This window comes from Pyrgilauda ruficollis, unplaced genomic scaffold (genome assembly GCF_017590135.1).
Source record: "Pyrgilauda ruficollis isolate IOZ18807 unplaced genomic scaffold, ASM1759013v1 scaffold12, whole genome shotgun sequence".
Lineage (NCBI taxonomy): Eukaryota > Metazoa > Chordata > Aves > Passeriformes > Passeridae > Pyrgilauda > Pyrgilauda ruficollis.
In genome coordinates, this window is record NW_024510321.1 from 18,910,464 (window position 1) to 18,924,580 (window position 14,117).

At 42.5% G+C, this 14,117-nt stretch overlaps 1 protein-coding gene across 1 annotated transcript in view; it reads left to right on the forward strand.

The window, feature by feature from the left end:
• The first annotated feature begins 85 nt into the window (after window positions 1-85).
• Window positions 86-14,117, forward strand: part of FAM171A1 (family with sequence similarity 171 member A1) — an 88,057-nt gene continuing 74,025 nt past the window's right edge. Inside the window, exon 1 of the mRNA XM_041489524.1 lies at window positions 86-561. Within this exon, the coding sequence (XP_041345458.1) occupies window positions 468-561 (94 nt within the window). The 5' untranslated portion in view covers window positions 86-467. The remainder of the gene's footprint in view (window positions 562-14,117) is intronic.

Consider the following 14,117-nt stretch of genomic DNA (forward strand, 5'->3'; position numbering starts at 1 on the left):
GGGGCAGCACCGGCGCTGCCGAGGAGCCCCGCGGCGGGGCGGGGCGCGGGCGGCAGGGGGCGCTGCGCCGCCGGGCACGGCCAGGGCAGGGGGTGCCGCCAAGGGTTAAGGGGCGGGCGGGGAGCCCCGGCCGCTCCCGCAGGGAGAGCGGGGGGATAAACGGGAGCGGAATTAAAGAATAAACCCGAGCGGAAAGGCAGCGGGGCCGCGGAGCTCTCTCGCTTCCCCTTCCTTCCCGCTCGCCTCCGCCGCCCGCCCGCCTGGGGGGACAGCGCGGGACTCGGAGCCGGGGCGCAGCGGCGGGACGACAATGCAGCAGGCGGGGAAAGCAGGAGGGGCAGCGCACGGCAACATGGAGGGAGGCGCGGAGCGGGCCAGCCCCTGATGCGGCTCTTTCTCCTCCTCCTCCGGGCAGCGGCTCCGGCGGCGATTCTCTCCCTGGCGGCGGCTGGCGGCGGCGGGTGGAAATGAGCAGGTCGGCGGCGCTTCTCCTCTGCCTGCTGGGCTGCAACGTGTGGAAGGCGGTGACCAAAACCTTAGGGGCGCCCGAGGCGGCTCAAGGTCGGTGCGGGATGGGCGGCGGGACTGGCCCGCTTTGTGCGGCGGTCCCCGGGGCGGCGGGGGCTGCATTGTGCGGGGGGCCAGACCGAGGGTACGGCCGGGAAGCGGGTCGGTGATGTGAGACCTCTCCTGGCTTCCACCGGCCGCCGCAGACCCTGCAGCCCGGGGAAGCGGAGGCAGCCCCGCGGCTGGGGAGCTTTTGTTACTGGCAGGGGCAGGGGCTGCGCTGGCCTCATTGTGCTGCCCCCTCCGTTCCTCCCTCTGTCCCTCGGCGCCGCCGGAGCTGTTGCATTGCGTCCTTTCCCCCCGGTTTCTCGTCTCCTCACGGTGCCCGCTGCAGGGCCCGACGCGGCGGTGAGAGGCGGGCGGGGGGCACCGGCGGCCGCAGGCCGTGCGGGGCGGCCAGGCTGGGGTTCGCCCCCTGGGCTGACGGCGCGGCTCGGCCGCGGCCCCGGGACGTTTCCGGGCCTCCGCCGGGCCTTTTGTTCGGCGCGGTGGCTCCCGCCGGCCGGGCGGGGTCTGTCACCGCTGCCCCTGGGCAGCCGGGCAGAGACGCTCCCCAGCCGGGCAGGGTCGTCCTCCGCCTTCTCCCGGGTGGGCTCAGAAGCCGCACTGAGCCAGTGCCCGAGCGCCCGGGGGCACCTGGAGCAGCTCCTGATGCTCCTGTGCCGGGCTGCTGGTCCTGCCCTGGGCTGCGCAAGTCTGATCTTCCCCTGTGCCGTGGTGTGGCAGCCCCTCGGCCGGCGAGCTGCACCTGCCCTCCCGCCCGTGTGGAATCTCGGCGAGGGGGGAAGCACCGCCGTGCCCTCCTCGCCATGGGCCTTGGGTTTGGTGGCAGAAAGGCAACCCTTCCGTCGGGCTCCAACAGGAATCCTGCGGCGGCATCGTGCCTGCCTGGACCACGGGTATGTCAGGATGCAGAAAACTTGTGTACATGGGGGTATACAAGACATGTTAGAAGGAAATGCATCCTCCCCCGTGGTCAACGTGGGCCTTGTAGTATGTGTTGTCAAATGGCTAAATGTGTCATCTGGGAGGAGTGATCATACACTGGCTGAGCCTTCATGGCAGCAGGCTGACAGCATCCTTCCTGCTGCACTGGGGTAGATGTGCACCATGTGAAGGGTATGCTTATGTCCTGTTTCCTCAGAGCTTTCCTTATCTCACACAGGTTGTAACAATCAGCAAGCGATGCTTGCTGCAAGACATAAAACATTGAAAATAACCTTTTTGATTTCCTTCTTTCATGGTTGGATTTAGGTACCCTAAGTAGAATCTGGGTGAGCGTGTGTTCACACACAGAATAGTCAAGAGGCAAAGGTGTCTTGTAGGAAAACCTACCATGCCAGGCAATGTGACATCAAATGTAATACCAGTTTGTGCCTTTTTTAAAGGACAAAAAAATAGCTGTTCTTGAATAAGAACCACCAACTAAAATGCAAAGGCCACTAAACTTGGGATATACTGAATTTATTGATAAGCATGCCAGAAAACCAGAGTTGTGTGTGGCCCATGGAGCTAGCACTTCAGATACCAAGCTAATATCAAAATCGACTATAATTTTTGTATCATATGGAAAATCTCCTTCATGTAATCAGAGTGGTGAGGTATTGGCAGAATTAGTGCCTTTTAGCTGTCTTGCTGATCCTGTCTTCTATTGTCAAGCTCAATTCAGATGGCATGGAAAGGCTTGCTTGTCTGTAGCTGCTACATTTACATCAAGACTGATGGCTGGCTATTTGAGTAATAACAGCTATGTCAGTGAGTTGAGAATATCTTTATCCTAATATAAATGTCTCATTTTGTCTTTCATGTAAGAACATCTGAGTTTTCATAATATCACTTTCCAAAGCCCGATTAGAAGCCCAGTCTTTATTTTTTGGACACGTACATTGGTACAAGGGATATGTAGAGCTGATCTCATATCAAAGTGCATTCTGCTTCCTAATTACCACCTCCTTACTGTGAATCTTTTTTTTTTGAAAGTTTATGTGATGCCACCTTGTAGCCTTGAATAACTTCCTGAACGACAGGTGTGATGATTTTCTAGGGAAAAGTTTTAGTACTAGGTATATTCCCAGTTTGAATACACACAGCACAGTAACTGCTAAATGGTTGTAAAACCTAAACTAGCTGGTTTTCCCTCTTGCCCTTTTAGTACCGTGGTCACAGTTGTAGGTACAAGTAAAGGGCCATTGCTGAGGTTCAGGGATGTTTGCACATGACTGTCTTTTCCTTTGGCTGTGAATGGACTAGTTAAAAACCAAGTGATTGAAATAAAGGTAGAGGTTAGAAAGCCAGAGCATGCCATTAGGGAATAATTGCTTTAGCTGCAGTATTTGTTGTTGGACGGGCTACATGAGACTGGAGTGGAGAGCCCTCCTCACGGTGGGATAGATCTAATGAGACCTAGTTAAGATGTTCCACTTCTGTGTTAACAAACCAAGTAAATAGGTCTTGGATTTGGAGCTTTTTGAAGGTGGGATTTGTAGTCAGTGCTCTGATTAGGAAAGGATGGGGAGGGATGCTTTGCATCAAGCTTTTCTCTTCTTTATTGGTCTCAGACATATGTTCAGACAGTCCCAGCTTCAAATTCTTCTCAGCCAGACTGATTATGTAATTTGTGAATATGGAAGTACTGGTTATTAAGCTCTGCACATAGCACCATATTTAGAAAATTGAATGACTTTTTTTATGCAGATCTCTTGTGGCCTCTGAAGGTCACAGAGGTACCCTCTAAGTCTCAGTAAGGTACTTGCTTTGATAGGGTAAAATTCTCACAGATGGGTTTGCTTTTGTCTGTGTTGGTGCCCCAGCAGTGAGGGTAATAGATGTCCATGAAGGTACTCTTTAGAATCTTTACCTCTGTAAGTTCTCTCAAGTATGTAAAACCTGACAGGTATTTCAGATGAGGACTAAATTATGGTTTTGTGGGGGTTTTGTTTGGTTTTGGTTTTGTTTAGATTTTTTAATTGTTCTAACAGGTATTCCAGAACTTCAGTTTCTTTTAGTGCTGAAATTAATGTGTGCAAATATTAAAACAAACAAATAAACCCCCAAACTAACTCTTAAGCTGAATTCCTGTTGGCACTGGTGATTTGTTTGGTGAGTACACAAAATATATGGCGCATGTTTTTTCACGTGAATAGTCTTGTGTAAAACCTAACAACAGACCTCTGGGAAATAGGAATTTAAGAGTTATATGAAGGTGTAACATTAAACCAGGGAGAATGTAACCATAAGCAATGTGATTTGGGAAGGGATTAAATTTCTTTATCGCCTGTAAACTTTGCTTCTCAGTAGAAGATGAGGATCATTCATTTGTAGCTGCTAGGATGGTCTTCTTAGAGAAATCCTAGAATATTCTGTTTTAGTGCTGAAATCTGGCATTATATTTGTCTACTGCAGTGTGTATTGGTTTTAACTCGTATTTCAGTTGGTCTTCCTATTTTATTAGTTTTTCAAAATTAAGAAGTTATGGATAATAAAATAACGTTTGAGTAATAAATAGCACCCAATTCAAATACTAGCCTACCAGAAGATGAATATGCTCAGGATATCTCATCTTCACAATCCCAGAATGAGATTAGGTAGATAATTATTTTCCAGTATGATGGTGAATAAAAATTCAGATGTTGCTGCTTAGTCGGAATCGGCAGTGTTTTTTTCCCTCTGCGTGCGTGCAGGACAGGAGGGTTGATGCTTGAGTGCTGCTGTATGGAATTGCCTTCCTGCAAGCTGCCATTCCATTACTTCATGGAAGCTAACTCCATAGCCATTTCAGCTGGACATTCTGCAAAGTCTGCTTTTCGGGACAGCACAGTCACAGCTCTGAGAAGATACTCCAGTTCTGGGCTGGGTTGTTTTGGTTTCTTTTGTTTATTTTTAAACTGGTATCCCATGCTTGCAGTTTTAACAATGATCTTAAAGTTCAGATGATGCAGAAATAGTCTTTATAGTCTTGCTCACTTTCCTCTTGCACTGCCATACTGTCTCTTCTCATTCAGCTGCAAATTACTAATGACCATCAAATCCAAAGGTTTATTTCATCACAAGTGGACTCCTCAGAGTAGAAGCTAAATTGCTCTAAAGCGTAAAAAAGACATTGCTTTATTTTAGTGGAGGAGCCAGTTGGTTACTCAGTACTAGATAGTGTTGTAAAATGTTAATGAAGATGAGGTGTTTATTGATTTTATCAATTATCAGATCCAGGTAAGCACTGGGTTTTGGCTGGGTTTTTTCCATGTTTGTCTTGAAGTACTAATGCCTGCAAATGCCTAGTAACTGAATTCCCTCAGTCAGATGAACAAGTTACCTAGGTGATCTGAGGGTTTAAAACTGCAGTCTCTCTCTCCTGAGCATTTGTATTCACCCTTTTGTCTTGTAATACCTTGCACTAAGTGATTCAAGGTACCTTTAATAATGTGTGTATGCACTTCTGGAGTGACAAATTCATATTCTGGCTTTCCCTGCGGGCCCACTTGTGTCTTGTGTCTTTTTTGCCCACTTGTGTCTTGAGACAGTGTTAAATTCCATGTGTTTCTCCCTCCTTATTTTTTGTCTTTTTTTTTTTTTTTTTTAACACCACACTAATGCCTTTTCCTGCTTGAGACTAAAACTGGGTTCATGAAGCTTTTACAGATGGCTGTGTCAACTTTTGGCTAAGTGAATGGTTTCAAATAAAGGTTTCTAGTAACAATGAAATGCAATTTTACAATTTTTAATTGTAATGGTTAACAGAAGCTTGGCTGTATGTGTTTGTGTGCTGGGGAGGAAGAAGAATTGTGCATTTAGATTTTTTTTTTAAATATCAGAAATCTCCAGTGGTTTTAATAAATGGAGGAACAGAAATGTCACTCCACTTCATGTTATTACAAACTTCAGATTAGTTTTTTTACTCTTGTCTTCTGTGGGCAAAGCCAGGCTTGGCACAGGAAGAAAACCAAGAAGAAAATGCATGTCAAGGAAATGCAGTGCTTTGGTCATGTCATTATAGGAATGTGCTGCACCTGGCAGGTTGGAGGTTGAGCTTAAATGGCATTGCTTAGCAGCCTTCTTGAAGTCTCACCATTGAATAGCAGTGTGGTTGGGAGTGATGCTTCTATTCCACATCTCAAATGCCAGTACAAAATTGGATCAGTACAGTTGTTGTGGAGCCTCAAGCTTATAATTCAGGGAATGTTCTTCTTCCAGTCAGCCAAAGGCAAACTAAGTAATCTCTCAGAAATACATGCAACTTGAAATCAAAAGAATGCGCTTTCAGTATTTCTGTTGGCTTTTACATTCATTACCTTATGCAAGCTGCATTTTTTCCTTTGCTCCAGTATATATATCTGTTCTGCCTTTAGATACAAGGAAAGGCAACTTCTGAGAGAACTGTGGTGTTGGTATTCTTCTTCTCCCACGGGTCCCAATAGTTTTACCACATACATGCCAGGGAGCAAAAATAAGGGAGGAAAGAAGTTTGTGTAAGTGGTTATATTTACTAGAAAAAAATCAGTGTAATCATACTAATATAATACATGTTAATAATGTACATTAAAACATTTTATTTTAGGAAGTGCCAAAGAGAACTGAGTGCTTTTTTTTTTCCTTTAGAAATTCCAGAAACGTTATTCTGAAGGCTGGTTTACATTAAGCTTTCAGTTAATGTAATATCTGGCTTGCTGTGCATGGGTAATAAGCATTATACACTTGCTTTTTACAAATACCATTTTTAGTTTTATTAGAAACTGGGATTTTTTTTTTTTTATACAGAGCCATAAGAATGTGAACATACTGTAATTTTTTGCTGCGTTTTCTAAGGGCATTGAATCTTCCACTTTAAAATAGTATGACAGAATCACAGTTGACATAATGACATGTCTGAACCTTTGAAAGGAGTATTTTTAAGTATGTTCCAACATAGAGTAGCATTTTCATTTCTGTAAAATACTGATATTCTGATTCAGACATACCCATGCCGCTCTTGCTAGCTTGAAGAGCAACAGATCCTGAGGAAAAACTGAAGGAAAAATTCATTTATGTACAGTATAGTCTCTAAATTTGACTCCCTATTACTTAGGGATCATCATTAGCTACTTGGGGATTGGGTATATTTAAACAGAGCTGCAGTGGATATAAAAGTGTGTTTTGAGTATAAACAGTTTATGCAGGCAAGGGACAGAAGTCCCTGGTAATCCAACACTGAAGCTATCTTTTAATTGTTCCTGCTCTTACTTTTTGGTGTTCTTTGAGCTGTCACTGCCTGTGCCGTTCAGTGGCGGCATCCTAGGAGTGAATTCCTGTCTTTGTTCATTATCTGTACACCTCATGGGCAGGTGAAGCCTTCCTGTCACTGTGAGTGGGAGCTGCACCATGGCTAACTGCTGCTGTCGTGGGTGCTTTTCAGATAGACAGGCAAGAGCACATTGCAGTATAGAGGGCACCACATAGGCCTTGCTGGAGCTGGAGTCACTTGTAGGAGCCACCCTGAGCCTCTCTGCCCTGAGGGCTTTGAGGAGACACAGTGGCAGCTGAAGTTAGCAGAGAGGAAATGGAGCACGGAGCGGAAGCCAAGGGGAAGGAAGTAGCAGCATCCTTTCAGCTTGGGGACAACAAAGAAGCTGAATCCAATGTGGTGCATAATGCTTCCAGTTAGTTGTAGCTGCAGGACTGCTGAGAGCTGCTGTACTGTACTATGTGGTAGGTATAATACAGTAATAGTGTTTAGCAGTAAAGGGGGGCATGACAGTCCATGAATGCTGAGATAAATAGGAGGTAGATGTAGATAAAGTACTCCTGCTTTGTTAAAGAAAACAGAGCCCTTCTTCCTGCATTGATGAACAAAAGTGATAGTGGTATTGGGTTCTTCCTTTTGTTTCATCCCACCTTTGTGATTGTCATTATTGAAACATGGTGTCTTTCATCCTTTATAAGCAAAGGCATGTACATAACAACAAGTATTTCTCAGGTGATTTTGTGAGACTTGCTAAGAGAACAGCACCAAATTAAGGTGAAATCTGCATTTTTACTGCTGCTGCAAGGAAATTAATGTATGAGCAGTTTTGTCCAGCCCTCTTGCTCTTCACCATACTGTGAATAAGTTGTGAAAGGTAAGATCCAAGTAGTCATATCTCAGTCTGTACATATCAAGTACTCTCATGTGAAGGATATGCAGTTTGCATCCAGGGTAGGAGGCATCTCATCTGATTTGGTTGTCTGCAGTCTTCAAGTGTCTTCATTGTAGTGAGTCCCTCATGGTCCTTTTACAGACATGTTGTAATCTCAGCTAATGGAGCCAAGTATCATTCCTGTCACCTGGAGTAACCACATTTGGGATGATGAATATCCACTGTGTGAATCTTCTCTGCCGAGCATGGCAGCCTACACAACACTATTAGAATTCCTATTTAGTCAGATGAATTCTCCCTCACTGTTGCCTCCCTCTGTGTTGCCCTCTGGCTTGGCCTTGAGCTACTGAATATATACAGTGTAATAAACCATGTGAAGGAACACACTCTTGGATTACCTGGCTGGGTTATGTGCTTTTCAAGACTCAAACAAGAGTTATTGCCTATTTACATTTCTGAACCATTTGTCTTTGTAGCATTATGCTTATGAACCTAAGTGTTTCACTCCCAAGAGTAAATAAACAAAAAGAAAAGTTTAGAAACAAGTAACGAGGCTTGTAGAGTTGTTTGGACTTGCCTATATGTTTTTGCCATGTTTTTAATTAGCTTTGTATTCCCAGGGGTTGATTTATTCTGAATTAAATTGCATCATTACTCTCATCTTTGTTTTCTCACACTGGCATTTGTGTAGCAATGTGGTAAACCAGATCAAGGAAGTTATCCAACTGAAAACTTCTGTATGCATCAGCTCAGTCTTCACCTGGATCATTTCCCTGACTGGATTCATGAGAAATTACAGAAATGGTCTTGCTGGTGCAGCCAAAAGAGCTGGGAGGAGCTGGTAAGGAGAAACAAGGACTTCAAGGCAGCAGTGCCGCTTGATGCAGGACTACATTTTTTTGTAGAACTAAAGTGTAAGACGTAAGGCACAGCATTTAGAAAGGTATCTGTTTTAAAAGGTACTACTTAAAGGAAACTGCTCTTACCTGGAAATATGATACCATCCCATTGCTCAAAGTAAAAGCATAAAGAATTTTTTGAAAAACTAATTTGCTTACAGAGGGAAAAAACCTGCATCATACAGTTAATACTGGCAGACCTGGACCTGGATACTGGCAGGTGATTTGAGGCACTTTCAGTTGCAACTGTGTCTTGTCAGAACAGGTTTTTGTCCCTGCCCTGGATTTCCAGTTTGTACCCTGCATGGAAGTTTAAACAGACTTCCATCCAAAGTTTCAGCTCAAGTGTCTTGTGACATGTACTGTGACGACTCAAGTGCTCACAAGTGCACTTTCTCCCAGTTGTAGTGCAGCAGGTGAGTTAGTACCCGAGTCATCTATTTTCTGGATGTTCTAAATGGCTTGAGAGGAAATGATGTATTTTAGTTTATTTGACTGCTCAAGAAATGTGGGGGCAGTGCTGGCACTTACCATAGTCTTCTGGTAGAGTAAGTTTTGCCAGCAAGCTGTCAGCACAGGATTTGACATGATTGGTGCATGATGCCTGGTCACTCCTCTCTGATCTGTCTGCCATCCAGAGTGATTCCCACCTTCCTTCAGCTAATTGCCTTACTTTATTTAGCTACTGCACTTTTGCATTGATGTCTCCAAGATTAGAGTGTCAGCTCTAATTCAGAGCTGAGAGACAAGAACTTTTAACTCTTCATCCTACCCTTCCTCTTTCTGCCCCTGCGTTGGCCCTCTCATATCTTGAAAGGCTTGGTTTGTTTTTGCTGATGACAGGCAGGAGAGTGTGCTAGGGAGTGTTCATGGCCTTTTCTTGTTTCTGTTTGAATTGGGCAAGCATTGCTAGGGAAGTATATGTATCTAGGAGCTCTGGAGACAGGACTTATGGTCTGCAGGGGTTGAGGTGGACACGGGCAGGAGCTCACTCCCAGGGAGCAGGGGATAAACTTGTCCAGGCTTTGTGTTGTCTTTGCAGAATGGGAGCCATGAGCTCAAGATGGGATCTTTCTTTACTTCTCTCTGCATTCTGGTCCCGACAAGTTTTGAAACTTGCTGAGTAGTATGCTGACCTGGACAAAAATTACAGCAGTTAAAAAGGCTACTTGGGATAATAACATTGACAGACACAATGAAGCACAACAGTATACTTGCTTTTTTATCTTTATTGCTATTACCCAGAATATTCTTGCAGTATTCACATCTTATTTCAGCATTTGAAGTCCTGGCAAGTAACTCAAGCTTGGGCCAGTCTCTAGGTTCATGATGTATGATTTACAGGACCCAGGAACACATGTTTGAAATGAGAGCTGTATTTTCGTTGTTTCGTGGTGAACTTGTGTGTGGGGACTGTTACATTTGCCCTACCATAAAAATCTTAATTTGAAGACATTCATTTTCTTCAAAAGTGAACTGTCCTGTAAGAACAAAGGAATTTTTATTTCATTCTTTAGTGTACTGCTAATTAAAACTTTTTAGAGGGAACTATGGCATTAAACTTAGTCAGTGTAAATATTGTTGTTAGCATGTTACATGAAAATTAAATATACAGTTGCTTCAAGCAGCCTGCAGCAGTAGGAGCAAGAACTTAAAATGGGATGAATTTCAAGTTTGCTTATTGCTGTAAGCTATAACTGCAGTGGGCTTTAGAATATTAAATTAATAAAAGTACTTTAAAAATCTGTTGTTGAAGAAAGAGAATCTGCCATACTAAAGTTCTTGTTGAAAACCATTCGTTTTTTTCAGATATTTGATAAGGCTGTCCTTCTTAAGGTCAGATATGAATACTTACCTCTCTATGAAGCTTTACCTCAGCAAAAACTACTTGCCATTCTTTAGCTATGTTCAGAAGCTTGGTGAAGATGTTCTTTTAATTAGTAATTTTACCTGTATGTAATCTCTCAGTGAATCTTGGAGGGGTTGTTTCATTTGTTTGAGGTTTTTTTAAAGCATGGTTTACTATTGCTGCATAAAGAGCTGAGTGAGCCCTCTCAGCAGATGTTGTCATTAGAGAGGGGGTCAGAGTAGTGTCATGTCTCATGTCTCTTTCTATGCACAGAAAAATAGCCTTGAGTTTTGATGGGTGAGGGGCTAGGAAAACAGTAGAGTAGTTTTTGTGGTGGACTCCTAGAAAGGTAATGGTTATTCCCATGTGCAAGTTAATGCATGCTTTAAAGTGTACTTTAAAGTGGTGAAAAAAATGTTTAGAAAAATGCATATAAGCTCTGAAGATGTAACTTGTTAATAAGTGACAGACCTGTAGGTTCCTTCAGAGTGGTAGAGAATCTTTGCTTACCACAGATGATTGCACATAAAGATGCTTTTTAATATGTGATGCATTTGAGGATCAAGTCTTGCATCAATTAGCTGCTTGGGGTAATCAAATGTCATCTTCCCTTACCCCTAGCCTGATTGCATGGGGGAAAATACTAAAGCTTAAATTCTTCTGGCCAAGCTCTCTCATGTATTCTGTGTGCTTGTGGTAATGTTAGCATTTCCAAGGAGGAATATATTGAATGGGAGGAAAAGTAAATGCATGGCACTGTTTCCTTACCATGATGCTGACATGGGGCAGAAAGTCTCATGGCCTCGCTGTAACTTCATGCCGTTCTGTCCAATGTACAGGTTAACAGCTACTAAGAATATTCTCGAAACAGTCCATCCTGACAGAGCCTTGGTGCATTATGGGGCTGACTATAAACAAATGGTATCTGACATTATTGGGTTGCAGGTCGTTGCTTACTTTCTGGTGTGTCTTTGTGGAGATAGTAAAATGCAGCCTTCATTACTCCAAATGTTAAAATTCAGAAGAGCTTCTAACAGCCCAAAGGCTTTGAAGGCGATGGGTATCTTCAAAAAGAACAGTACTTTCTCTTGCTGAGTTTAATCTTTTAAGTTATTCTTACAGCTTCTTGAGTGTATAATAAAAGTAATAAAAGTTTAAATTAATAAAAGAGTGTATCTTCCTTGGAAAAGAAAGGCTCATTGCTTGTTCTCTAGTCGCTGGATGAGGAGGGTGTCTGTTGTGCATAAAATAATGTCAGGAGTGAACAGAAAGACAGTGTAGTGTCATGGTCACTACACTAGGTCAGAGCTGGGGAGTAAATCAAGCCTAAGAGTTCGTTCTTAATTAATTCATGCCATTTTTACTTCAGTGGTTAGGGAACTTTTAATGAGTTAAGTGATACTTACTAATGAAGCTTCTGCTGTGAAATAATGTTCACATTTATTCCTCCTCTTCTTGCTGTTCTATGCTTTTCTTTTGTCACACTTGCATGAGTGTAAAGGGTAAAGCCCGAAAATTGCCTGGCAGTGGGCAGCACGGTGGTGTGTCAGCAGTCTGGGCTTGCTTTCAGCCTTCTGGGAAGGCAGAGAGCCCCCACCTGTTATACTGATGTTTAGTTCTGAGGGGGGCTTTTTGTGTACTCAGCAACTTGTCCCAAAAAGAATGGCAAGCTGTTTTTTCTGAATATATGTATGCAAAGAAATGAAGAAGATTTTAAAAAGGGGGCAAAAATAAAAAGCGTAAAGGTGATAGAAGGCATGAAAGTTCCTATATAGGAAATGAAGTTTGAATGGATTCCAGCTACGATTACTAAGATCCTGCTTCCTTTTTTTCTTGCACTTTGCTTCACCTTCCCTTTCCCTCTGAGCTGAGCTTAATTTTTAACTTTATTTCATTTTGACAGAAGATAACCTACATTTTAAAATGTAGTCTTGTAAACAAATGTGTATTTCAAACATACTCACAAAACTTGACATTGCAGATAACATCAGAATCTCATTTCATGCTCTGAAGCAGCAGGAGGATAAAACACCTCAAATTCAAGGTGCTTTTAAAAAGTCAATACTTGTCTGTAGTTACAATGCAGAAAATACCATAGGAAGCAACTGTTTTAATTCAGAGAAGACAACACTGATAAATGTTGGTTTCAGGAATTTTTCTGATAACCAATTGCATTTTTCAATCTTCTCCCTGCTTACAGTATAATATTAAGTTTTTGGGTGCTACATTACACCCAAAGTGATGACCTGTGATTTTTGTGAAGGAATTCTGAATTCAGACGACCTCACAGGTGGACCTCACCTGAAGGCAAAATAAAAAACTATGTGTTTTATACCACCTTAAAAAGAATAGGGAAAAAGAAAAGAACTTAATTGTAAGTCCATTGGTCCCTTTACTTGTCATGAATTATTCACATATTAGTGTGATTGGTTTTGTCTGGGGGGTTTTTAAGCCTTGTAAAGAGTAAAACAAATATAAGCATAATAATTAGTATTGCTATAATGCCTAGTTGTCTTCACACCTTTGTTTGTCTCAGTTTTTTACCAGGTTTCTGAGACAAAAATTGTGAGTCAGTAGGATTAGTTTTTTTGGAGTGACTCTTGAGAAACTGTGTATTTGTTTGTTGGAATCCTGTCTTCTTGCTTCTGCTAAGAAACTGGGCTGGCTGCAGTTGGTTGGAGACCTCAGCATTCATGCACACATGTGCAGATGTGCACATATGCTTGTCTTAAGGCCATATGGTATGAATCAAAGCTTACCTCACAGTAGTAAAACTGTAATGCATTTTCCACCATTTTCAGTTATGTGTTCAGGGCATGATACTCTGTACTTTGAACAACTTACAGAGATTGTCCTTTGTAAATGGTCATTATTCTGTGAAATTAATGTGTTCTCCAGGATACTTAGTTTCAATTTTGTCCTTGGATTGCTGTGGATATTTCAATAACACCAGAAGTTGTGTCATCTTTTCTGCTCACTGGCTTTGTTCAAAGCAGTTTTGGCTTGCAAATGCATACAGATGTGTTTGTACCTTCTTGTTCATGGCAGGTAGATTTGCAACTAACCCTTGCTTGTAGATAGAAAATATGTGAACTAATGGAATGTATGAGTATGTGTCCTCCCTTGTTTGGGATTTTTAAACAATCTGAGACCTCTAGTTAAACATTTCTGGCTCCTGGTGGGTTTTTTTTCCTGCTGTTTTCATGGTATCTCATACTATTATTGGGAGTTGTTAGACATTTCCAATTGTATCAGAAAAACTTAATTGTAGTATTAAACCTTTATATCTTTTATGTAAAACTATAGCACTTAGAATTTTTTTTCTCATTCTAGTAGCTCAAGATAATTCTGCCTTTAGCTTGTGATAGTGCCTTTGATACTATTAAAATTATCCTTTCTAGACACACAAAGACACTTAGCATTAAAATGGAGAACTGACCTACTGTTTATATTTTTATTTGTATTAAGATAAGTAGGGTGGTTAAGATACCCTAAATATTGACCAGATGCTGAATCAGATTCTTAGTCTGTAAATGACATTACTGAAAATCAGTACTGATAGATTTTTCTCTTTGGTAGTCATGGCAGGTCCTTGGGTTCTAACTGTTCCTATATACTTGTTTGTAACTGATGTGCTGTCATTCTTCTCTATCAGGAATATAAAAAAATTATACATGTTTAGGTAACATGATGTGT